Source organism: Photinus pyralis, unplaced genomic scaffold (assembly GCF_008802855.1).
Source record: "Photinus pyralis isolate 1611_PpyrPB1 unplaced genomic scaffold, Ppyr1.3 Ppyr1.4_LG6, whole genome shotgun sequence".
Lineage (NCBI taxonomy): Eukaryota > Metazoa > Arthropoda > Insecta > Coleoptera > Lampyridae > Photinus > Photinus pyralis.
In genome coordinates, this window is record NW_022170663.1 from 15,070,224 (window position 1) to 15,095,961 (window position 25,738).

General features: G+C 38.3%; 3 protein-coding genes across 3 annotated transcripts; 2 read left to right on the forward strand and 1 right to left on the reverse strand.

Moving 5' to 3' along the window:
• Positions 1-468: 468 nt before the first annotated feature.
• On the forward strand, positions 469-4,462 carry LOC116172984 (engulfment and cell motility protein 1). The gene is made up of 2 exons (XM_031490266.1): positions 469-1,640; positions 3,162-4,462. Exons 1-2 carry the CDS (start codon positions 726-728, stop codon positions 4,371-4,373), a joined length of 2,127 nt encoding a protein of 708 aa, XP_031346126.1. The 5' UTR covers positions 469-725; the 3' UTR covers positions 4,374-4,462.
• A 1,467-nt stretch (positions 4,463-5,929) lies between these two features.
• Positions 5,930-13,876, forward strand: LOC116172986 (probable RNA helicase armi). Its single transcript, XM_031490268.1, has 7 exons — positions 5,930-6,493; positions 6,535-7,345; positions 9,177-10,178; positions 10,229-10,423; positions 12,532-12,773; positions 12,827-13,075; positions 13,439-13,876. Exons 1-7 carry the CDS (start codon positions 6,026-6,028, stop codon positions 13,763-13,765), a joined length of 3,294 nt encoding a protein of 1,097 aa, XP_031346128.1. The 5' UTR covers positions 5,930-6,025; the 3' UTR covers positions 13,766-13,876.
• Positions 13,877-21,108: 7,232 nt separating this feature from the next.
• On the reverse strand, positions 21,109-23,107 carry LOC116174010 (mucolipin-3-like). The gene has a single exon (XM_031491787.1). It carries the CDS (start codon positions 22,961-22,963, stop codon positions 21,176-21,178), a length of 1,788 nt encoding a protein of 595 aa, XP_031347647.1. The 5' UTR covers positions 22,964-23,107; the 3' UTR covers positions 21,109-21,175.
• Between the last annotated feature and the right edge of the window lie 2,631 nt (positions 23,108-25,738).

The window sequence follows — 25,738 nt, forward strand, 5'->3', positions numbered from 1 at the left end:
GATGATCGCTTGAATTTCGCGCGTAAGGTTTTAGTATTTTTTGCATTATTAGATTGACGGTTTGAATTTCGTTAGTAATTTTTTTCTGTCATGACTGTCATTTAAGAAACCAGTGTCGCCGTTAATTGTTGTGTGCTATTTGCGGTTTATTACTTTTTCCATTTTGAACAATTTTTAGAGTTGATGCACTAAAATATGTAACAAACATGACTGTGTCTAGTGTTGTTTAGTGGTAAAACAGAAGCAGTATTTGTAGATTATAAATAAGTAAACGATTTCCTGAGAGCATGACGATACACCACTGCAATTAAATAAATGATCATCAGTTAGTACCAACTTCATAATTTTTTTGATTTGCGGGAAATTCAAATTTTCCTCACTTCTAATGAATCACCCGGTATATAAAGATGGTATTTCTTATAGTTATTTTTTCGTATGGTTGGTATTGGCTGCATTGTTGCTGCACAGCTGATGAGCTGACGCCTGGGGGCGGATTATCATCAACTGTCATGGCGATTGTGTTGTCTTTTTCTTATCTTATCACAACAACCACAATATAAATATTATTAATTATTATCATGGGTTTATAAACAATTTATTCAAGCAATTATAGGAAAAGTAAACTGAAGATGGAGTCTTTTCGCCTTTCATCGCAACGGAAATGACTAATGGTGAACACTTGGGGTGGGGCCTATGAAGAATCCTTGTCATTCACAAGCTAAAAAATGCCAGGGATGAAAGACACAAATATAGTAAAGATAGCGGTGGAGATGACCGACCAGGTTCCTCAGCTAATCGAGTTTAACCAAAAACAGCCGTTGGCCGGAATAATTCAAGAGTTGTGCAACGGTTGGAGCTTAACCGATCCGGAACAGTACGCGTTGCAGTTCAGCGAGAACAACAATCGTAATTACATAACGGAAAAGAATCGTAACGAAATAAAGAACGGATCCGTCCTACGACTGCAGTATTCCCCCTCGAAGACCGCGCAAGATATTCTGCACAAATTAAATTTAGGATCTCAGGAGGAGAAATCTCAGGCCTTGCAGAAGTTAACGAATTTAAGCGCGGATATGACGTTTGCCCTCGATTTCATCAACAAGCAGGGTTTGGCTTTGATAATACGACAGATCGAGGGAGGCAAATGTAAAGGAAGTATTCTGGCACATACGCTATTGTCGTTTGTCGAGTTAATGGAGCACGGTATCGTGTCATGGGACATTTTGGAGGGAAATTTTATCAGTCGCGTAGCCGGTTTAGTTAACACCGCGCAAGAATCTCAGGTCACGCAGGCGGCGTTGTCAATTTTGGAAAACGTAGTATTAAATAGTAGCGAGGGCTATGGGCAAGTCGAGCGCGAAGTTCCCGTTCCCTCGCTAATTACTCATCTGCAAGCAGCTCCGGTTGTTCAACAGAATGCGGTCGCTTTAATTAATGCTCTTCTACTCAAGGCGGATGTTGCCAAACGTCGCGTTTTGGCTACAACACTGGCATCTAAACAAGTCAGAAGTGTTATACAGCACAACATCCTGCAGACCGGTGCTGCCGAAGGTGCGGAAATGGCTCATCAATTATACGTGCTGCAGACACTCATGCTGGGACTGCTGGAGCAGCGAATGATGACAAAAATGGACCCCCAGGTAAAATGGCTTAATGATCTTATTTTAAAAACGGATTTATTTCTGCTCTTTATGAAGTAACTCAAAACAATACAACTTTCTGTTCTCCTAAATCAATGCCTTTTGTCCCAATGAATGCTCCTTTTTTGTGTCCATTTTTCGAGTGCCACTATGGGGATCTCACTTATCTTAAGAGATATAAAGTTGGTTAAATGAGGGCAACGTTGCCAATTTTCGTGCCGAATAAGAATCTGAAAAGAAATTTGAAATATCTCCAATAGTTTTGAAGATATCGCACAAAAACGAAAATTTCTGATTTTCGTGTTTATGATAAACTAATCGTAGTAGACATTTCTAATTAACACATTATTCGGACACTTTTTAATGGAGGTTTCAAATATGGCATCCTGTTTTTAATAACTTTCACGATGACTGAGAAACGCGTGGAAACTTTAGTTTTTCTTATGGGCGCCATTTTGAATTTTCACATTTTGAGATTACGTCTTTTTTTCTCTTTACAACAATATATCACACATGGTGGTTCAGTATCACATTTTTCCTAAAAATACAATTTTTAATTTTGTGAGAAGAGTGCTTTGGAAAAACAAAACGTTCTTTTGTTGTAAATAAAAGTTTGACAAGTTCCAAAGCACTCTTCTCAAATAATTAAAAATTGTATTTTTAGGAAAAATGTGATACTGAACCACCATGTGTGATATATTGTTGTAAAGAGAAAAAAAGACGTAATCTCAAAATGTGAAAATTCAAAATGGCGCCCATAAGAAAAACTAAAGTTTCCACGCGTTTCTCCGTCATCTTGAAAGTTATTAAAAACACGATGCCATATTTGAAACCTCCATTAAAAAGTGTCCGAATAATGTGTTAATTAGAAATGTCTACTACGATTAGTTTATCATAAAAAAATTAAAAACGAAAATCAGAAATTTTCGTTTTTTTGCGATATCTTCAAAACTATCGAAGATATTTCAAATTTCTTTTCAGATTCTTATTCGGCACGAAAATTGGCAACTTTGCCCCCATTTAACCAACCTTCTATCTCTTAAGATAAGTGAGATCCCCATAGTGGCACTCGAAAAATGGACACCGTGTATACATAGCATTGATTCAATAATAATAATAATCTTTACTGTGTACTGAGGTTTACCAAATATTCTGTCCGCGTCCGTTTATAGGATAGTCCGCGTATAAGAATATATTTTACATGCTGAACCCTATTAAAGACACGGTTCCAAGAGATTTGTCCGCTTAACAGATATGTCCGTTTATTAGAGCTGTCTGTTAGGAGAATAACAGTTTCAGGGGATGATTTTTCGGGGTTCAACTGCACCTGCCTAAGAAAGACGAATTAGGGTGTAGCGGTCATTTCCTTTATGATTTGCGGTAAACTTTGCATATACTTATATTTGAATGTCACTTAATTTCTATACAGGGTGTCCCTTTTATGTTGAGACAGTCGATTATTGGGGAAACTATAGAAAAATGATTTTTTAAAAGTGTTGTTATCTGCATTCGTAATTTTAGGATCAAGATGGTCATGAGAAAATCAAAGAATTACGCCGCATCGCGTTTGACGGCGAGGGCCCGGGCGGTGCAAGAGGACCCAGCGGTTTTACGCGCGATTATAAGAAGCTCGGATTTAAAAACGATATTAATCCGGCTCTGGACTTTATCGAGACTCCCCCCGGCCTGCTGGCGTTAGACTGCATGATTTACTTCGCGCGAACTTACCCGGACGGCTATACCAAGTTGGTTCTCGAAAATAGTTGTCGAGCCGACGAGCACGAATGTCCCTTTGGACGCGCGAGCGTCGAGTTGGTGCGTATATTATGCGATTTATTGGCGATCGGCGAGGCGCCTTCGGAGCAAGGACAGGCGTTTCAGCCTTTGTTTTTTACGCACGACCATCCCTTCGAGGAGTGCTTCTATATTTGTATAATGCTGTTGAATAAAACCTGGAAGGAAATGCGAGCGACTGCCGAAGACTTTGGTAAAGTCGCCAGTGTGGTTAGGGAGCAAATTGTTCGCGCCCTTACCCTGTCGCCTGCGTCATTGGATCAGTTGAAGGCACGACTACAGGTATTGACCTATAGCGAAATTACAGCTTTGTGGCAGCAAGAACGGACGTCCCGGGAGGAGTGGGAGTCGCATGCCAGACCAATTGTTGAGCTTCGTGAGCAAATCACCCCCGAAATATTGGGGTTGATTAAGCAGCAACGATTAGCCTTCTTAGTGGAGGGAACCCGTTTCACCAAATATTCGGCTCGAGGGCAAAGGATTAAAGACAAGTTTTGGTACATGCGCCTCTCGCCAAATCATAAAGTGCTACATTATGGCGACTGCGATGAGAAAAGTGCACCTACCATCGAAGAGTTGGGATCGAAATTAACCGTTTCAGATGTACGTGCCTTACTTGTTGGGCGAGATTGCCCTCACATGCGAGGACGTAAATCTTCTCATCACCTCGCCTTTTCTTTGGCATTGGAAGGTGTCGATCTGCAATCGTTAGACTGTGTGGCGCCCGACGAGCTAACGTTAGCATACTGGACGGACGGCATAAATACTTTATTGGGGCAGCGAATGCAGAGCCGTGAGACTGACAAGGATCTGGATACGTTATTATCTATGGAAATTAAGTTACGATTACTCGATGCAGAGGGCGTTACCATACCACAAGATCCTCCGCCTATTCCACCGGATCCTCCTAATTATCAATTTTGCTACGACTTAAAATGATCTTTTGTAGGAAAATATATAGAACTGTCATTTTAACCTTTTAAAAATACTCATATTTGTATTCTTCTTATTATACACCCACTAGTTAACTTTTTTTATTTATACCATAAACATCTTTCAAAACCACTACTTTGTATTATATATTACAGTGCCCTTTTTGAAATGACATTCTTCATAAAATGGAATTTCATAGATTACTTAACGGCCTCGCTATGAAATTATGCTTTAGGCTCCTGTCATATCTCTTCATGTTTTTGTTCGCGCTCCTGGCTCATTTTCTCATCGCTTCAATTCCTCATGTTTATCTCCATGCTTCTTTTAAACCTAATTCAGAAGTTCTTTACTCTTTTGTTTTTCCTTACATATATCTTATATATCGTTTCTTGTTACATAACTTACCTGCAGGAACTCATTGACGTACATCCATGCAGAGTTGGACTGGGTCAAGCATAGAGTGACCCGGTGACCCAGTTGACCCGGCGACCCAGCTTGACTCGGTGACCCATCTTGACCCAGCTTTACTCAGTGACCCGTCTTGACCCGGTGGCCCAGTAATTAAATTATTGTTAGGTATCATCCAAAACAATTTCAAGTAACTTTTCATTAAAAAAAAAACTTACTCAATAATATTCGGCAACAAGCACGTAGCCCAATTTCATTCAAGAGAACCAATACCTAAAAAAATCAAATGCATTTGTTTATAGTTTGTAGTCAAGTAGTCAATGAAAGTATTTAGAGAAAAGATTTATTTGGATTAAGCTAACTAGTAGAAAAAAATTAAATGTGAATGAACACCTGTAAGCAAACTGGTAAGCCCTGAAGCAAAGAAATAACATTATTCTAATACAAATCGGGACATGGAAAGTTTTTTATGGCAGTATTAAAGCAAACATCACAGAAATGGTAGTTGTCAAGCAATCTAGTATTATTTTCAACAAACCAGCATTCCATTTATTTCATAATCTGTACACTTGAACCGAGGGCACTGACTTAACAGCGTTATTCGATCAAACTAGGTGACTGGGTCGAATTGGGTCCCCGGGTCAAATTGGGTCAAACTGGGTCACTGAGTCTAACTGAAAAGAGTATGACGTGACCCAGTGACCCAGTTTAATTTAGTGACCCAGCCCAACTCTGCATCCATGTCCTTTTTGCAGTCTTCCAAAACTCCTTCAAGCTTTCTTCACCCCTCTCAGCGCATTTCGTTATCACCTTCGCGCTTGATCCTCCATTATAACACTACTGTTCCAGTTTTCTCACGCTTTCTTTTAATCATTCATCATTAATTTAATCAGTTCTTCTTTGGGTGATATAAACATAATACATACTGAAAACAGAATTGAAAAATTCGAAACCGTTCGTGAGTTATCATGTACACAGACAGACGGACAGAAAGAATAAAATCATGAACTTGCTTTTAGGGGTCCCCATTAATAAATTTGAGCCTAAAAGCCCATGCAAGGGTAGTAAAAGCATCGCGTAATCGCCCTAGTAGTTCGTGTACGCAGTAGTTCCACCGCTCCGTAGGTCAAAATGCCTCATCTTCAAATGACGCTAAATTCTAATTTCTAACCTCAAATAACTATGATCCAAGAACCGGAAACCTTGCTCTGAGACTATGACTATACCAAGTACGAAAAAAGAAATATAAAATGTTACGGCAATTACGTTCATTCGTTAACTATTTCCTCGGCGGTAGTACCGTAGAAGAAGAAGACTCGGCCGATACTTACGACAAAATTTGTAAGATATTGGAGTCCAACGATGAACCTTCAAATGAACCAGCAGCAGCAGTTGAAGAGGAGATCAGTCAATACAGTTGCTTCGAAAAGACGGGCAAGATTACTTCGGCCGATGGGAATTCATACACCGTAGACGAAACCTATCACTTTACGAGCGATTCCCAAACTTTCAAAATTGGCGCTACCGTTTTCTTCACGTGCTACAAATCCGAAAGCGGGCTAAGAGTTTGCGATGTAGCGCTCCACGATGAATGGTCCGGCGAAGCGATTACCGGAGAACGTTCCTGGTGCAGAAGAACGCTTCCTCGTAAAGTGTCAAAGCGCGAAGGTCGACAGATATTTCTAGTGCCGGATAATATCAATTTTGACTTAAACGAGGTATTATTACTATTGATAACAGTAAACTTACGCACTTCTAGGTATGCATCGAATTCGTTCCCATGGCGGGTGACTGGGTGGAATTGCACGTGAAAGTCGAGATCGACGAAACCGTATCGAATTTGTGCGGCAAGATTTTGGAAATCGAACAGGTGCGTCCTCTCGGATCTTATTTGTCCGAAGGTCAGATTAAACGGTGGAATAGTGAGAGACAGGAAGGTGTAATCAATAAGACGATCTTTTTTAATAGCGAAGCTTTAATGTGTGGTTACGTTCCGTTTGTCGGTGACAAGATTACCGCGGAAATTATGGAGAGTGAGCAGGGGGATTACAGTAAGCGCGCGTTGAAGATTGTACCGCAAGATTTAGCCGATAATAAGGTGGGATTGGGTCGTGACATTTTACCAAAGTTTGACGTTCGCAGTGATAAAGTTTTGGCACCGAATGACATTGTTATTAAGAGTACGAAGTTGGGCGTGAAAGAGAAATTTCAATTGCCCTTAAAGAATAAAACTTTGAACGATTTGGTTATACTGAACGTATCGTATCCGTCTTCGAATTCGCAATGTGTCTTGGTAAAACCAGAGGATTTGACGAATATTACGATGCAAAGGTCCAAAACTGTAGTGTTTGAAGGCGTCTGTAAAACGAAGTATGTAGGTGTCTCGAAGGAGCTTATTTTATTTACGTTTTCCAACTTTAAAATTGGTTGTTGGGTGACTGTTAATGTTGAGTTGAATACTTACACTGAACAAGCGATGGTGTATAGATTTCCTTCTACTGCATGTGCACAGTTTGGACAGGGACCTTTAATTAAAGGTCGAAGAAGTACACCTGCAGCTCGTTTTATCGGTATGTGGTATAATCGTTTGTTGAGGAATACCGATCTTGTACAATATTTTCCATGATCGATTCTTCAATTTTAAAAAATCAGAAAACCATGCTCAAAAGTCTTTCAAAACATCCCATAATTAAAACAGAAATCTCCAAACACTCAAATACTTTGGCGCCGTTTTTTGTTTTCAAAAATTTCAATATTTTGAAATAAAGCCAAACCTTTCTTTAGATTATCAAGAGGTCTGCTATTGTAAACTGACAAAGGACACCTTCAAGGGTTATTTTATGCCTCAAATCTACGGCTTACGAGTCGAAAGGACTTAAGCCTCTAAAATCAATTCAATTGAATCTGTTTAGAAATATATAGTGTTGTTACAACGCGCGATTAACTCATCGTGGACTTCGGTAGCTGCGCCGCCTCACCTCTACTTGACAAACTTATTAGGTTCTTAGGTTAATCATAAAAACGGAACCATATTTTGACTCTCCTCCTATTGTACCTAAGTCAACATATCCTTCTAACACATCTTCTACTTGGTTATACCGCACGTGTTTTTTTAAAACAATTTCACATACATAGAGACTTGTCGGATACAGCATAGGGATTACAATTATTATTTTCCAAATTTCCCAAACAACTATTGCCTCTAAAATATTTGGGAAGCAAATAATCGAACTATTGTAATCCCTACGCTGTGTCCCACATGTTAACACCCTGATGATGCTTGATGGGCACTTCTAACAGTTTGCCTCAAGGGATAATGAGCTCAGCCTTTTCTAGTAAGAATTCCTAACTCTCCAACCGCAAAGCTAAGCTGAGTCTGTTATATACGTTTACCTTTAAATGTAATTGGGATTTTATAAATGCAGTGCCTCCCCCCCTGATTATTTGATCGTTTCTTGTAAAAGACAACATTTCAAAGTCTTAGGCCTACTTAGATTTTTTTTATTTTTAACCAGAAATCCAAAAAATGTTATATCGGCTTCAAATTTGCTACATGTTCATTACATTCTATTTTCAACAGGTTTTTTAAGTAACATTCTTCCGGGGTCCTAAACAAATAAAAACAAAAAAAATCAAAGTAGGCCTACTTAGGACTTTTTAGTAGGCAAAGCTACGCTGAATCTGTTATATACGTTTACCTTTAAATGTAATTGGAATTTTATGAATACAGTGCCCCCCTCCCCCCCCTGATTATTTGATCGTTTCTTGTAAAAGACAACATTTCAAAGTCTTAGGCCTACTTAGATTTTTTTTATTTTTAATCAGAAATCCAAAAAATGTTACTATCGGCTTCAAATTTGCTACATGGTCATTACATTCTGTTTTCAACAGGTTTTTTAAGTAACATTTTTCCGAGGTCCTAAAAAAATAAAAACAAAGAAAATCAAAGTAGGCCTGGGACTTTTTTGCACGTTTACTCAGTTTTCATTAATAATATTTGTGCGTATCGCTCCCAAAGAGTGCTGTCTGTTTCTGCTGCTGGATCGCCAAGTTGGTTGGTACTGTAGGGATCTGAGATCACTACGCTTTTACATAAATAAACATTACATCTCTACAGAGATCCTTCACTCAACGCTCTAAAAGCGCACTGCAGATGGAGCGCATACACATTACTTTTTCCTTTACACAATTGCCAGAAGAGGCGCGCAATAACATAAGATAACGGGCGTTAAAAAACTGACGTCAAGTCGCCTTTGGAAGTTAAGCAATTAAATATGAATTCCCATGTAAACAAAAATTCCAAAGGTGACTCGACAGCAGTTTACTCATTCGTAAAAAACCGCAGCAGTGCTGCTCTCAAGTTATTGTGACATGCACGCTCAGTCTATTTTATCATTACAGTTAGACAACTACACCACTACCCGGTTCCACAGCGGTTAATTGAAATCGTATCAACAACCGAGAAGAAAGAAGCAATGCGAGCCGTTCGCGCTGTTAAGCAATGCTTAACTTCCACACTTCAATTTAGTACCTACGAAGATTATTTTCATACATTGCTGCATTTGGACGAAATTTTCCAATTGGAATCCGTCAAACAGTACGCTCAGGACTACGTCTGTTTTATAAAGAATGGGGAATATCTCATGCTCCCGATTGAAAATTTGGCGGAACGACGACCTTCGCTGATAGTCGGCGATAGAATTGTGGCGAAAGATGCGTACGCTTTGGACGCGCAAGAATATGAGGGTTTCATACACAAAACGGACGCGAAACACGTTTATGTCAAATTTGCGGACTCCTTCCATAGGAACTATGACAAAGAGGAGATGTCTGTGATGGTTCTACTTTCGAGAACGATATACAAGCGAATGCATCACGCCATCTCAATGGCTGCGCGAGATTTGAGATCGGCGTTTCTATTTCCATCGAAGTTAACAGCGAAAGATCCACAAGTTATGGTCACCGTGGACGATGATAAAAATTTGTGGATCACTAACGAAGAGAGCAAGGATAAGCCGAACAAAACGCGGTTGAAATGGCACAATCAAAGCCTAAACCATTATCAGAAAGAAGCCGTTCGTAACATTCTGTTAGGAGTCGCGCGCCCTCTGCCTTACCTAATCTACGGGCCTCCTGGCACCGGAAAAACGGTTACTTTAGTTGAAACCGTCCTACAAATTCTACGATTCATTCCGCAATCGCGAATAATCGTAGCTACACCATCCAATAGTGCCGCTAATCTTATAGCACTTCGTCTGATAGATTCCGGCGTATTAAAACCGGGGGATTTAACTCGATTGGTTGGTTACCATTACGCCACCGAAAACTTGCTGCCTGTTGAACTGGTGCCGTATTCTGCGCATGTCGATATTGCCAAGGAGGGTACGCGCGAAAATCATCGAGGTTTGCGAAGGGATTATTTCTGAACGGGTAGTAATTAGTACGTGTTGTAGGATACAATCTGTCGGTCATCGGAAAACATCGAATAATTATCGGCACCTGCTCCACTTTGGGTTGTTTGTATTCTATCGGTATCACGAAGGGACAGTTCACGCATGTTGTTGTCGATGAGGCCGGCCAGTGCACGGAGCCGGAAATTATGATACCGTTATCGCTTTTGGATTTATCCGGGCAAGTCATTTTAGCAGGTAAGCATTTTGCTGGTGCAACATTCCATAATGTTCATATACAGTGCGTTCGAGATAAGAAGGGCATCTCTATAATACTTTTATTTGGTGAGATACGAAAAATTTGTCATATATTGTATACAGGGTGGTGACTTGCGTAACGCATCAGGGATTTCAATGTAAAATTCATAACAAGCGATTATTGGCTCCCCAAATTATTTTAGAGCAACAATGTATTAAGGTTTTTTGTAAAAAAAATTTTTTTACGTCAATCAACCGTATTGGTTTTCAATTTTTTGCAGAATAAAGACGGAAAATTGGAAAAATAAAACCCCCATCTTTTTCAATAATCTGTGATGCCATGGAATGTCGGCTATAAAACAAATCAAATTCTATCAAAAAGTATTATATTTAGAACAGCGAATTCAAAAGGGCCGTAAATTTAGTTTTAATTATATTTCACTGCACCCTGTATTCGTCTTTAGCAAACTATTAGAATTTAACCGCCGTTCTTGTCTTTTATGACTGGCCTATACGGTACACCGCGATGTCCATCCCGACCTAGTGCCCTCGGTGCTTCAGCGCCTCCGGCGCGCCCTCCCCCATTCAGAGCGCGGTGCCGCGGCATCTTTGGCACCTACCTAGTTACGCCACTGGTTCTGAGCTAACCTAACTAACACGCTAACCTAACCGCACTAAAATTTTATTTTAACCTTCGATCTCCTCGCACATTATATTCTCCTGATACCAGATTTCTGAGCTAACCATAGGCTGCATTTACTCTCAAGATTCACTCGGAACAGAATATGCGCTTATTCTGTTTGTACAGTTTTCAATATAAAAATTATTTACAGAAGTTGTACTTTATTTTCCTCCCCAATAACAAAACTGAAGATTAGAGTACAATAAGCACCTGGTCCTTCGCACTTTGCCGAAAACACTTACAAATTTGGTAGGTATCAGGAAGATATAACGTGAAAGGAGGTCTTTCAGTCCCAAATACACCTGTTCTTTGTAGGCAAACTTACGTAAAAGGTGTCTTGCTACTAGGAGAACAGAATTCACGAAAAGGTCTTTTTCTATCACTATGAGAGTTATTTCAAAGCTTAATTTCGATTTAAAAATTTGCCATTCTGTATCGGGATCATATGATGTGCGAGGAGGTGTTTCTTTTCCTAATACTACACCTGTTACTTGTCGACCAGTTACGTAGAAGGTGTCGGGCTACTAGGAGAACATTAATATAAGAAGAGATCGTTTTCTATCTCTGTCAGAATTATTTCAAAGCTTTAATTCGATTTAAAAACTTGCAAATTCTATATCAGGACCATAATGTGTGTGAGGAGGTGTTTTTTTTTCTAATACTACACCTGTTACTTGTCGACAAACTTATGGAAAAGGTTACAAAAGTTACAGCCCTTTGAATTTTCTATCGAAATTGGTTCTAGTCTATAACCTTTGGTTGAGAAGTCTGATCGAAAAAGTACGAATTGTTTTGGATTCTACGCACCAAAATTAATAAGAAAAAGTGTTTTCCCGAGAAATTTTGGTGCAGTCGATTTTTGGTAAAAAAGGAAGGTTACACTGCCTTTTTTTGAGCCCCGAAAAGAAAATTGTCTCAGATCGACCCGGAAAAAAATTTTCTTATAGAATGTGGCCTGTAGAATCCATAATTTCAAACAGTTCCAAGATTGGGCTACTAGTTTAAAAGTTACAGCCCTTTGAATTTTTTTTCGAAATTGGTTTCTAGTCTATAACTTTTGATTGAGAAGTCTGATCGAAAAAGTACGAATTGTTTTGGATTCTACGCACCAGGCATCTCAGATTATTGAAAAAGATGCGGGTTTTATTTTTCCAATTTTCCGTCTTTATATGAAAAAAATGAATGGCACAAAAAAATTTTTTCTACAAAAAACTTTAATACATTTTTGCTCTAAAATAATTTGGAGAGCCAATAAGTGCATGTTACGAATTTTACATTGAAATCCCTATGATGCGTTACGCAAGTCACCACCCTGTATGTGACATCATCTTGGAACTTCCGGAAATCGATGCAAAACAAAAGGGGGAGGGGTTGCATTTTTGGAAAAGTCGCGGAAAGGACTTGCTTATCTCAATTCTTTTAATAGGAGATCCCTGCCAACTGGGCCCTGTTATCCTATCAAACTTGGCATCCGAAGGCGGTTTGACCCACACGTTCCTCGATCGCATGCTGACCACATTTCCATACATCAGAGATGCGGAGGGCTTTCAGGACACCGACGGCTACGATCCTCGACTTGTCACCAAGCTAATTTACAACTATCGCTCCCTACCGACCATACTAAACATGTTCAATCAGTTGTTTTACATGGGACAGTTACAGCCTACAGTCAGTTGGCCGAAATGTACGAGAAGTGCAATTTGAACGCATTTTTTTTCTAGATTTCCGAAGTGGACAGCAAAGAGGCGAAGTTACTGGAAAGCTTAAAAGAAATGTTGCCTGAATCTACCGATTCTAAGGTACCGGCGGTGATATTTCACGGTGTGACTGGTGATAATACACAATCGACGGACTGCCCATCTTGGTTTAATCCAAACGAAGCTAGTCAAATATTCTTTTATGTTCACGAGTTGTACCGCTTAGGGTTGAAAAGTACAGACATTGGAATCATATCACCCTATATAAAACAGGTAGGGGGCTGTTAATGATTTCTAATACTGGAAGCACTGGAGCTCTTGTGGCTGTTGAAATAATAAAAACTGAAACAATGAGTAGATAGTAGATGTAAAAGCTACGGGCTACTACTTTCTTATTTCTTATAGACGCCATATTGGATTTTTACTGAATGAGATTGTTGATTCACCAAGATCTAGTTGCCTGTGGATGTTTTGTTGGGACATGAATGTAAAACATTTGATTGAAGTAGGACGTGCGACACGTCATTGTTATTCTTTTTTGTCCTCTCTCATTTCGTAAAAATCCAATATGGCGGCCATAAGAAATAAGAAAATAATTTTTTTTATTTGATTTACCGCCACAACTGCAAATTTTAGGTCAGAATAATCCGCAGCCTGCTGATGGAGGCCGAATTTGACGTGCCCAAAGTAGGAACCGTCGAAGATTTCCAGGGCCACGAGTGCAACGTAATCCTACTGAGTACCGTAAGATCGTCCACAAACCTTTTGGGGCACGATCAACAATACCGGCTAGGTTTTCTCGCTAATCCGAAACGATTAAACGTCGCGATAAGTAGGGCGCAAGTTTTGCTAATTATCGTCGGAAATCCGCACTTGTTAGGTAAGGATCCTCATTGGCGCGGCGTTATAAAGTATTGTATTGAAAATGGTGCTTACTGTGGCTGTGAATTGCCGAAAATTTGAATATTTTTATGTTAAAAGTGACGTGTATTTTTGTGTATTCTATTGTTTTGATTCTTTATGCATAAGACTTACTATTTTCATATTAACATGTGAAATTTTTTTTCTTTTTGACATTTGGTGACAAATTTTCCTTATTTTTTATACCCATTGACTTATGTTCCTCCTTTCTGTCGTCTGTCTATCCACATAATACCATGAGGCGGTCTTGAACAGTTACGTATTATGGTGTGCATTGTGCAACTGTCTTTTGTTATGTAATCACGGCCGTTTACGACTGCAAAAATTTAAATGCAATGTATACAAAAGAACAATTTAAAAAATTACCTCAAGACCTGTTCAGGGTGTCCTATAAAGAAAGGCCCCAGGTCAGATCTATGGAATTGTTAATTGTACACCTGGGTGAAAAAAAATTTGTTAACAAATCACGCTGGAAATTACTTTCAAGTTTTTAAGTTTGCCGCTCGAGGGCGTAGGTACTATACATGAATAATTTTTTCCTAAAATATACCCAACAAACATCCATAAAAAAATACATGCATTGCAATCTTGTATGAATGTTGCAGCGAAGTAGGGAAGGGGAACATCTCTTTAAGGAGTCATTGAATGTAACTCACATAATTGATCTTATTGGAAAGAGCAGGTTTTCTTGAAAATTTCAAATAGAAGGATATGATGTTATCAAAGAATGTGAAAGAGTGGAAATGTCGGTGAAAACCGCATTTTGATATCTGTTTACTGAGCATAGATTGGCGAAAATATGCGCATTCATAAATTTAAATGGCAATATTCATCCAGGTTGGCTGTGAAACCAAAGAAATACATTGCCACGCAAACAAAAACTTATCTGCAGAGATTTCGTCTTTGTATTCAAAATTATGGCAGATAGTTTGAACATTTACTTTAGATTATAATTATTGTTTCTTCTATCATTTAATATATTTCTCTGATTTAAAGTTTTAATAATTTATTTGTTGCTCACAATTTAAAAACTTATAGTGAGTGTTAATTTTAATTATCGTTTGTTATGTGTTCTTTTGTTTCAAAGCTAACTTGGATGAATATTGCAATCTAAATTTGTGAATGCGCATATTTTCGCCATATCCATAATCGGCAGATATCAATGCGTTTTTCACTGTTTCATCTTATTTGATAATATCATATAATAATTATATCGTTTTATTTGACATTTTCAAGAAAACCTGCAGTGGTTAATGTCAAACGTCTACCACTCATCAGTGGCGTATTTACGGGGGGGGGGGGAGGTTGTGAAGGGGATATATTCCCCCCCCCCCCCAGAAGAATTGAGTTATCATCATAGCTATTAGGTAATACTCCGCTATCCGCTCCGCCCACTTTAAAATAAAGGCAATAATATATAGGTATATATAGAGAGCAATTTGGGTTTTGGTTAAAGTCTAAAGTCACTAAAATCTAAATATTCTGTAGTATTCAGTATTCACTATTCAGTGAGTGATCAGTGTTGGCAGTCAACGATTTGGCTATTCGGCATCGATCGGCAATTCGCTACATTGATGCCCAAAATAACAAATAGGTATCAGCATTGTTTAAATACTTTATAAACAATGGTATCAGGTACTTAGTACTGCTACTGAGGTGAGGTACCTGCGTCCTGCCTTTCACGAATGACGAAAATAAGAATTTTAAAAACAGGAATTTTTTTGCCCATAACTTTTGATTGAGACGTCTAATCGAAAAAGTACGAATCGTTTTGGATTCTACGCACCCAAATTAATTAGAAAAAGTTTTTTCCCGAGAAATTTTGGTGCAGTCGATTTTTTGTAAAAAAGGAAGGTTTATACCTACACTGCCTTTTTTTTGCCCAGAAAAAAAATTGTCTCAGATCGATCGGAAATATTTTCTTATAGAATGTGGCATGTAGAATCCATAATTTCAAACAGTTCCAAGATCGGACTACTAGATCAAAAGTTACAGCCCTTTGAATTTTGTGTCGAAATTGGTTTTTTGCCCATAACTTTTGATGGAGACGTCTAATCGAAAAAGTACGAATCGTTTTGGATTCTACGCACCCAAATTAATAAGAAAAAGTTTTTTCCCGAGAAATTTTGGTGCAGTCGATTTTTGGTAAAAAAGGAAGGTAATAACTGCCTTTTTTTTGCCCAGAAAAAAAAATTGTCTCAGATCGACCGGAAAAAAATATTTTCTTATAGAATGTGGCCTGTAGAATCCATAATTTCAAACAGTTCCAAGATCGGACTACTAGATCAAAAGTTACAGCCCTTTGAATTTTTTGTCGAAATTGGTTTTTTGCCCATAAATATACCTATTATTCAAAGTTTTCGTTGACTAATTAAAGCAATAAAGGGGCCTGTCAGCAGTAAAATATGAGTACACTAAGAGAACTCTTTCGAATAAGACCAATTATGTGAAAAGCGATAAACCTAAACCGAAGTTACATTTAACTACTTGGTTGGTTCGTAAAAAAATCAATTTTTTTCGTGTACCATAATTTTACACTTTGTACTTATAAATTCTATAATTATGCGCAGTGCTAACGTATTGTTGCATTTTACAAATGGAAAATGAATACACATGTCAAAAAATGGATTACTTTTATGCCCAGATCTAACTTTCTTATTTGTGTACCACTGTTTTGTGAAGATGCTTCTTCGCGGTTGCCCAGAGTCAGACGGATTTTTCGAACATTTTAACAGACGGCGGTACTTACAAAACTAAATTGAGCGCATATACAAAAAAAAAGAAGTTACGCATGCGCAGGTTCAACTTTTTTATTTGTGCACCAATTTTTCTGAAATTTGAACAGAATCTTTTTATAAGAGAAAATTGAAAACGTGTGTGAGAGAATGGATTGCGCGTACGCATAGCCAAGATCTTGGCGCATTTCCACAAAAATGTGCTATTTTGACAACTTTTCGTGGTTCCGTCTCTACCGACTGTGTCGCTTTCAGATCTTTATCTTAAGAGCTACTTTTTTTTCTATTTGGTGCGTCATGATTTCGACGCTTTCACTAAAGAAAGAATTTTTCTATCTCTTACAAAGACAGCAAAAAATCTATTTTTTCGCTTCTCACAATGTAACCTCAATCGCTGCTAGATTCCACTGGCAATATCAACACTTATTTGAAAAACACACTGTCTCCTGAAACTTCCTTCTTTCTAGCACCCGTCACACCCGTAACGAAGTGATCGATATAGTTAAAAAGCTATCTCAATCAAGCAGCTGTGATTACTACGACCTAAACAGTAAAATTCTAAAAAATTGTATCGATATAATATGTAAATATTTCACAGACTTAGTTAATGACTGCTTTCTTGAAGGTACATTTCCGCTGTGCTTTAAAACAAGTAGGGTTGTTCCTCTGTTTAAAAAAGGTGACAAAAATTGCTTAGATAACTATCGCCCGATTTCTATTGTGTCTGTTCTCGGAAAAGTAATAGAAATATTGATAAAAAATAGACTTATCGATTTTCTTACTTCAACACGAATCCTTAGGGATTGTCAATACGGATTTCGAGCTAACCACTCAACAACTAAAGCAGTTTCTCAACTTATTGATCTCATTGTTGATGCTCTGGAAGATCGTTGTAACGCTACTGCCCTTCTATGTGATCTGACAAAAGCTTTTGACTGCGTGGTACCCTCAATACTACTGCAGAAGTTGCATTATTACGGAATACGTGGAAAACCACTAGATCTTTTTCAGTCTTATTTAACCGACCGCATGCAGTGCGTTTCTTTTAATAACAAAAATTCCGATCTAGAAGCGGTAACTCTTGGCGTCCCACAAGGCTCCGTATTGGGTCCAATTTTATTTCTCTATGTCAATGATTTACCAAAATCAATTAGTGCAGGTAAATGTGTGCAATTTGCAGATGATACCACTGTGTTTTGTAAGGCCAAAGATACGCTTACACAAAATGAATGTATCGCCATTGCTGATAGACAAATAAACGACTGGCTTCAATGCAATAAATTAAAACATAACGTCAGCAAAACTCAAAAAATTAATTTTACCGCCACCAGATCTATTTGTACTAGAAACTCGGTCAAATTGCTAGGTATTACATTAGACAATGAACTCAATTGGGAGACTCACGTGGACAGATTATGCACGACATTATCTTCCAACATTTATTTGTTATTAAAATTACGACAATCTGTAAATGTTCATGTACCTACTCATATCAAGCTACTACGCTTTCATTCACTCCAGAATTAGCTACGGGATAACTGTATGGGGCAGATCTCCTCATTCTGAAAGAGTCTTTAGAATTCAAAAAAAAAGCTGTGCGGATTATTGCCAGTATTGGAAATAGAGATCATTGCAGAGATGTGTTTAAACATTTTAAAATAATGCCATTACCATGCATATATATTTATAACACATTAGTTGATATCCATAAATTAACAATCTCTAAAGGAGAAGTATCAGATAGGAGCCATCCACAATTACAACACTCGCCATTGTCAATTGTTATTGCCCCCAAAATTTAAGCTATGTGTGTCCGACAGAAACTCACTGAATGTAAAACTCTACAACAAATTGGATAGTCAATTAAAACTAATATCATTGCCGAAATTTAAAATTAATGTTAAAAAACTCTTGTTGCAAAATTGTTTTTACAGTATCGCAGAATATTTCAATACTCCTTAATGCACGCGAATCTAGTCTTGTAGTTCCTAACATACTGTGATATTTTTAATGTGTGAAATATATAATACCTATACTCGTTTATGTCTCATATACCATTTGGACGTGACAAACAATGTAAATTGAATAGGTCCAATAAACATTATTATTATTATTATAACCCATTTGCCGTTTATTGTGCTTATAAACTTTATGTGTGCGTTTTTTACATTGTGATTTTTGAGTAACCAAAGCTTAATAATAATAATAATGCACTTGCACATTTTAGCGATCATTTTGGATCAAATAAACCCAAAATTTGATTGAGGAAACAAGTCAACAGCATTTTTATATAGAAAAAAATAAAATTGGCTCTTCGCCATTTTACTAAATCAGACATCTTCGCGGGCATATGTCCCAACATTCCCCAAAGTTTCATCGCAATCGAATGAACGGTTTAGACAGGTATAAAAGACATCTACATTCATTTTTAGGTATACCGGGTGGTGCCTAGCGCAACGCAGCATAGGGATTTCAATGGTAATTTCTTGATAGTCAATTACTAGCTCCCCTAATTATTTTAGAGCAAAAGTCTAAATACGTTTTTTTAGAGAAAAAAAATACTGCATCTGTTCATACTATTACTCATAATTTTCCGTTTTTCAAAACCGTAGAAATCGACAAAACAAAAAGGTTCATTTTACAATAAATCAAATATGCCTTGGAATTACCTAAAAAAAAACAGCGATCACGTTTCATTATTCGCCTTTGACATATTAAATTTATACTTGTTTATAAATTAGTTAAAGAACTGCAAGTGCAATAACGTTCAAAATGTCCGTCAAAACCATCAGGAAAACGACAATATACATTCAACGTTTTGGCTGCAGTAGCGGAAAATCCGAATATAAGTTTAGGAACAAATCTTCTTCAAATCATTTTTTTTCTTCGATTTAGGTACTCTGATTCCGGAAAATGATAAACAAATAGTATCTGATGCAGATGCAGCATACATTCTCTAAAAAAACATTACCCTAAGATGCCTTTTATTGCGTCGGTTAGTTCAAACAGTATTAAATATGAAAATCGTTCGACTACAAACAAGTAGGTGCGATGCGCTTGTAGTTTGTTAAAAGATTCCAAAGCATCACTGATTTATAAAAATGTAATTTTTTATTTTGTCAATTTCTACGGTTTTGAAAAATGGAAAATTATAACTAAAAGTATGAACAGATGCAGTATTTTTTTCTCTAAAAAAAAAAACGTATTTAGACTTTTGCTCTAAATTAATTAGGGGAGCTAGTAATTGACTATAAAGAAATTACCATTGAAATCCCTATGCTGCGTTGCGCTAGGCACCACCCTGTATAGATTGCAATTGTTTTGGACCAAACCTCAATTTCATTAAATCAAGATATTTTTGATCTATTTTGTACACTCCAATCGAACCATTTTCAGTCCAAGCTCTGTATAAACTTGCCTCCTTATGTAAGACGGTAGTAAAATTCCTATAGTGAAAGTGGTGTTCTTCGAGCTCCTCAAAATAGGTGTCAATGCGCTCTTTATCACTTTATCAGTCAGATAAACTGTTAGTTTTGCGAACAGACGGAAGTATGACACGCAGCCAAATGAGGCGAAAATGGGAAATCAATTGAAATTGGCCAATTTCTGAGACGAATACGCGGACGCATTGTCGTGGTGACACTAGATTTTTTTCTTCGCCAACCCTAGCCGTCTCTTCGCGATTTCGGCCTGCAAACGGTTCAAAAGTGCTGAATTGTACCCTTTTCAAAGTAGGCGACTTTTAGAACACCCCTTTGAATATCAGAAAACAAATGCCGACCGACGCAACCCGCCTACTCCCTCTACGTCGGGCGCGGTTCGATCACCTCTTATAGTCCACCGTCTTTTGCTTCAAGAGTGTAGTGGCGAGTCCAGGTTTCGTCCAGCGAGTAACAAATCAACTAATAAAGTCCACTCCATTGTTTCGCAACAGGGTCAAATCGGACTTCAGCGCCCGAACCCGCTTTTGACCCGTGGGCATCGTCTGCAAGCGCGCCACCCATCACGAGCAAATTTTTCATGTGCAATTTTAATTTTTGAAAATGGGGAAGTGTTGGTATCGCGTGTTTTTTTACCTCTACATGAAAAATAAGATTTTTGAAATCCATTTAGAGCTATAGTGCAAAATTTAAATTTTTGAAATTAAACGCGACACAGTACTTTACCCAAACTGTCTGATAAAGTGAAATTTTCCACTCAATACCTTTGCACCAATAGGCGTGATTTTATAGAGCAATTTTAGTATCCCTTTTCTGGGCTAGAACTGTACATGTGCAATTTGGGAACGATTAACAAAAATTGAGAAATGAGGTGCCCTGACAAGTTGCACCTCTTTTCTTGGCTCTTTAATTATTGCGAGTAAATAAATTGACCTAATCTAGAAATATGGGCACGCAAATACCTACAACTTTCCAATGTTCAATAATCATTTCAGGGGAAGTTTAATTGCATACTTAAATTGACAATTATGCTCATTTAACTACTTAATTACGGTAATTAGAGCGTATGGGAAAATCATTAACCTTCCCAAGATATTAGTTTCTTAACCCATATGCAGCAAAGGTCCATTTCGGTATCTAGTGGTATTTTAAATACAATTTAAAGTAAATATGATAACAAATTATCTTTGGCGCCATTTACGTAAACGGATATTGAAAAGTGTTTTATTTAAATAAATAACAAAAATAGTACAAATATTGGTAACTTTGATGTATAACTAGACTGGAATGCCCGTTGATGTAGGATTGTTTCTTAGAGACACTCTAGAACTGCTTAACGACGAATAAGACTTGTGCAGTTTTTTGCAACAGCAGCACAAATCTTGTAACAGACCATCCAAACTTCCACTCGAGTCGGACCTATAGAGACCACCGGATAATTGTTCCCACGAAGTATCTCCAATAAATGCTTGTAAATCGCTTTTTGGAAAACCCTGGTTGTAATATACCTTAATGGTGTCATAGGCGTCCATGATTACCGCTATGAATAAACTTAATACTACGTAAATGTAAACACTTATGAATGAGTAGAGGTACATCCGACTGAACCACCACAGCATTGGAGATTTGTCGTCCATAATTGAGAAAGTTGCGAACATGTCGTCACCATTTACAAGTGAGAAGAGACATTCTGATGTTGTAGATAACGACCTAAACTTCATATGGTAGGGCCCCAAAACTAACCATCCGCAAAATGTGTAACCGGCATAAATAATCAGAGCGCATAGGGAAAATCGAGCCACTTTCGGGGCAGCTTTTTTCAATGTTAGTATGACCGCATTGTATGTTTTAAAGAAGCCCAAATATCTCAACACCCCGAACCATACCAACATATTTCCCGTGCCCAAGAAAACACTACCGATATTCCACTGATTCGCTGTGAAGTGGCTGTGTTCGATTTGTTCCTTAATTCCAGACCCAATGATAATCAAGACATCGTTGACGATAATCATGAAGTACCACATGTTCAGAAACTCCATCTTGTCACTATCGTTCAGTTCCCGGCGATAATTTACTTTGAAAAAGTTGTTAGTGATCACCTTCAACTGTTGAGCTCGCCAAAGCGCACGACTACAAAGCACAAATGACACGGTGCATATTATAATCACCAACACGTTCAGCAAACTGGTCAGGATGCGATCGATCGTATTCTCCAATACGTAGTGGATATTACCCTTACATATCAACCGTATCGGTTCAGCATCCAGCGACAGCAACATCTGACCGTCGTGGTCTCGATTATCAAAGTAAATCGTTATATCAAACCTGTAACAATCAGGCGGGGTCATCGGACCGGCCCCCCTAAAGTTGACAGTTTTCACCGAAAAACTCAGAGTTGCCCGTATTATCGCCGTAAAACTAAACTCGGCATCCTCAAAGAGCTGTGCCGAACGTAATTCGTTCGTAATATTAAAGCACTCCTCGACAATTGTCGCGTCGAACACATACGATTCGTTAAAACCGTAAATAATACCCTTCTTATACTTGTAGAGGCAAAGCACTAAAGGTACAATCTCATTGTTCTCACTTGGGTACGAATAAGGTCCGATGGTGTCGTTTAAATTAACATACGCGTCTAAGGCATAGTCAATGGTCTCAAAGAATTCCGCCACCTTATAGATCGCCAGTGGTCCCGCCGACGGAGGATACGAGTTGATTTCACGCGATGAATCCCAACCGTTGAGAAACAAATGGGAGAACGTAACGCGATTATCCCACGTATAGTTAATGTGCGTGTATCGATTATTCGCAAACAAACAAAGCTGTAGCGTTACCAGAATGATCTTGATCACTTGTATCATGAATTTGTAAGGAAACCTCTTCTTCGCCTGCCACTTCTCGATCGGATTCATAAAGAAGAATTGCAATTTTCTTCGCATTTTATCTTCGGTTAATAAAGGCATTGTTAGATCTATTAGTTCTTCCTCTTTTAAATCGTTCAGATTGTGGTCCTCTTCGGTATCGGAACTACATCCGTCTGGTGCCTCACATCTACTTTGTTCCATTACTGATAATTTTTACATCAAATCGTATTTAAATAGCAATAAAACACGCGCGTGATAACTATGAAACTACTTGAATTTATTATCTATACATTTTTCAATAAATAATCATGTTTTTGACAGTGTTTGTAAGTCAAGGTTATAATATGACAGTTTCCTTTTTTATCAAAAGATCTACAAGTAGTTCAACTGCAACATTATGAATGCATTGTACCTACTGTGGTGTAATGGAATATAATAACGCAATTTGGACCCAATCTTACACACAGTTTGTGTAAAGTATAATCTTCAAAAAGATTGTGCATGTATTTTTGTGTGGAGGTGGGGTCCATATCTCCCAGAGCCCCCTCCCCCTACATTCTCCACAAAAATATTTGGTGCTTTTAACACATACAGGGTGATTCCTATAGTACCTGCCACCGTTTGGGAGCGTGTAGGTGGTGCGTAGGGGAGTATTTTGATATAGGACACTTGGGGTCGGAAATCTAAAATAAGGGTGCCAGAGCCAAATTTACCTTCTGGAATTTCGCGCCTGTAGGTAGGCAACCCAACCGGCCGGCGGTGCACACGGAGCGATCTCAGGTGAGGGAACACTTGGACCAAACCTATCCGGACAGATGGATCGGCCGTGGAGGTGCGGTGGAGTGGCCTGCCCGCTCGCCCGACATCACCCCATTAGATTTTTACTTGTGGGGTGTGATGGAAGCGCACGTCTACGAGACTCCCGTCGAATCCGAAGAGGACTTAACTGCGCGCGTCGTCATGGCCGGAGAGGCTGTTCGCCAGGACATAGGAGTCTTCACGCGAGTTCGAGGGGAGTGGTTGGCTAGATGTAGGAAGTGCATTGAGAACAACGGTGGCCACGTTGAACACTTGTAAACGTTATTGCTTTTGACTGTCGTTTTCCCTCCTCCCTCCCATGTCGCTTCCTCGCGCTAACTCGCTCTGCATCGCTCCGCGCGAAACGTCGGTCGGTTGGGTTGCCTAAATACAGGTGTGAAATTCCAGAAGATAAATTTGGTTCTGGCGCCCTTATTTTGGATTTCCGACCCCAAGTGTCCTATATGAAAAGACTTCCCCTAGGCACCCCCTATACGCTCCCAAACGGTGGCAGGTACTATAGGAATCACCCTGTATACTGATGCTACTACTACTTCAGCTTTACCCTGTGTGTCACAGCTTAACTGTATAGTCAAGATATCACGGCCAGACATTGGAGTGATCGTAGATTTATTTAATAATTTTATCCCAAACGTGAGCAACGAATCTTCTCATCAAAATATCTTGGTAATTGTAGGAACAGAAACGCTTAAGGCACCTCTAAAAAGCATTATGCGGGTCACTCTGTAATTGGGCGCAAGCCTGTTGAGGGCCCAGAACAAGAGAGAGATAATAAATAAATAATATTTCATTCTCTAGGTTTTAGCATTTTTACGGGAAGATTCGAGGGCCACTATCACGTAGGGTTGCCATCTCAAAACTCTACCAACTAAGACAGTTAGCGTGAAAACCCCGGATTTAGGGATTATAAACCCAGACATATCAACTGTAATTGGGTGCAAGCCTGTTGAGGGCCCAGAACAAGAGAGAGATAATAAATAAATAAACTGAATTTAGTAAAGAATATTTTCTAAAGAAATAAAACAAACAATTAATTTTCTAAATAAAACAAGTACTCTAAATCACGAAACAAAATCTTCTTTAACTGTTAGGAATCAGCAACGGCTTATCCACATTTTTAAATTCTTTAAATGAAGCAATTTTTTAACAAATTAAAATACAAGTTATAAGAAGATAATAATAATAATTTTTAAATGGAACAAAAATTTGGTCTTTTAGTAAAATAAAATGTTTAGGGAACTATAGGGTTTACCAATAGGGACGATAGGATTTTAAACGTTTAAGGCGGCTATGTTGGATGCCAAACATTTGACATATGCTGTCAGTTGTCATCAGTAAGGCTTGCCATTTCATCATGAACAAGTTCACGTTGCCTCAACGCTTAGAAATTATCCAACAACATGCCACACAGCGAACGCTACAATGGACTTATTGCGTCAACAGTTTGGTGAATCGTTGATTTCTCAAAATGGCCCCCACAATTGGCCGCCAAGATCATGCGATTTAACACCATTGGACTTCTTTTTGTGGGGCTATGTGAAGTCAAAGGTTTATGCGAATAAACCCAAGACTCTTGACGAGCTCGAGGCCAACATTCGAGCGACCATAGCTGCCATTCCACCCGATATGATCCACCGAGTCATCGAAAATTGGTCCGATCGGATGAGCCAGTGCAAAAAGAGCCGCGGTGGCCATTTGAACGATATTTTGTTTAAATCATAAATGGCATGAAATACAGCATCTAATAAAACCAATCAAACCTAAATTTGACCAAATTGACTGTGTTTTATTTCAATTTAAAATCCTATCGTTCTTATTGGTAAACCCGTTATTTACTTTTCAGGTCTTCGGTACTTATCCGTTTTTCCAATAGCTTTTAGAATATCTTCCTTACTTAAAAGAAATTTATAAAAATCTACACAATTATAATCTTTGAAATTGAACTTCATTTTTATCACTGACGAGACTATTTCAATATACAATAAATTCCTTTATTTTGTCCACTGTTGTGCCACTAGTGAAAATATTCTTTCAGCGTTGTCATTATGAGCAGGAATGCAAAAAAAGTAGTACGCAATTTTCAATAACTCCGAGTACCTATAAATGAGCATTCGGTGTTTTAAAAAATTGTTACCAAAGCTGATTTGCGCTTGAAAG

Bases quoted from the DNA above. Each gene is read 5' to 3' on its own strand.
- LOC116172984 (XM_031490266.1), top strand. From the start codon at position 726: ATGCCAGGGATGAAAGACACAAATATAGTAAAGATAGCGGTGGAGATG. The intron at 1,641-3,161 runs GTAAAATGGCTT...TCGTAATTTTAG, and splicing joins TGACAAAAATGGACCCCCAG to GATCAAGATGGTCATGAGAA.
- LOC116172986 (XM_031490268.1), top strand. From the start codon at position 6,026: ATGTTACGGCAATTACGTTCATTCGTTAACTATTTCCTCGGCGGTAGT. The intron at 6,494-6,534 runs GTATTATTACTA...ACGCACTTCTAG, and splicing joins TCAATTTTGACTTAAACGAG to GTATGCATCGAATTCGTTCC. The intron at 10,179-10,228 runs GTTTGCGAAGGG...TACGTGTTGTAG, and splicing joins TACGCGCGAAAATCATCGAG to GATACAATCTGTCGGTCATC.
- LOC116174010 (XM_031491787.1), bottom strand. From the start codon at position 22,963: ATGGAACAAAGTAGATGTGAGGCACCAGACGGATGTAGTTCCGATACC.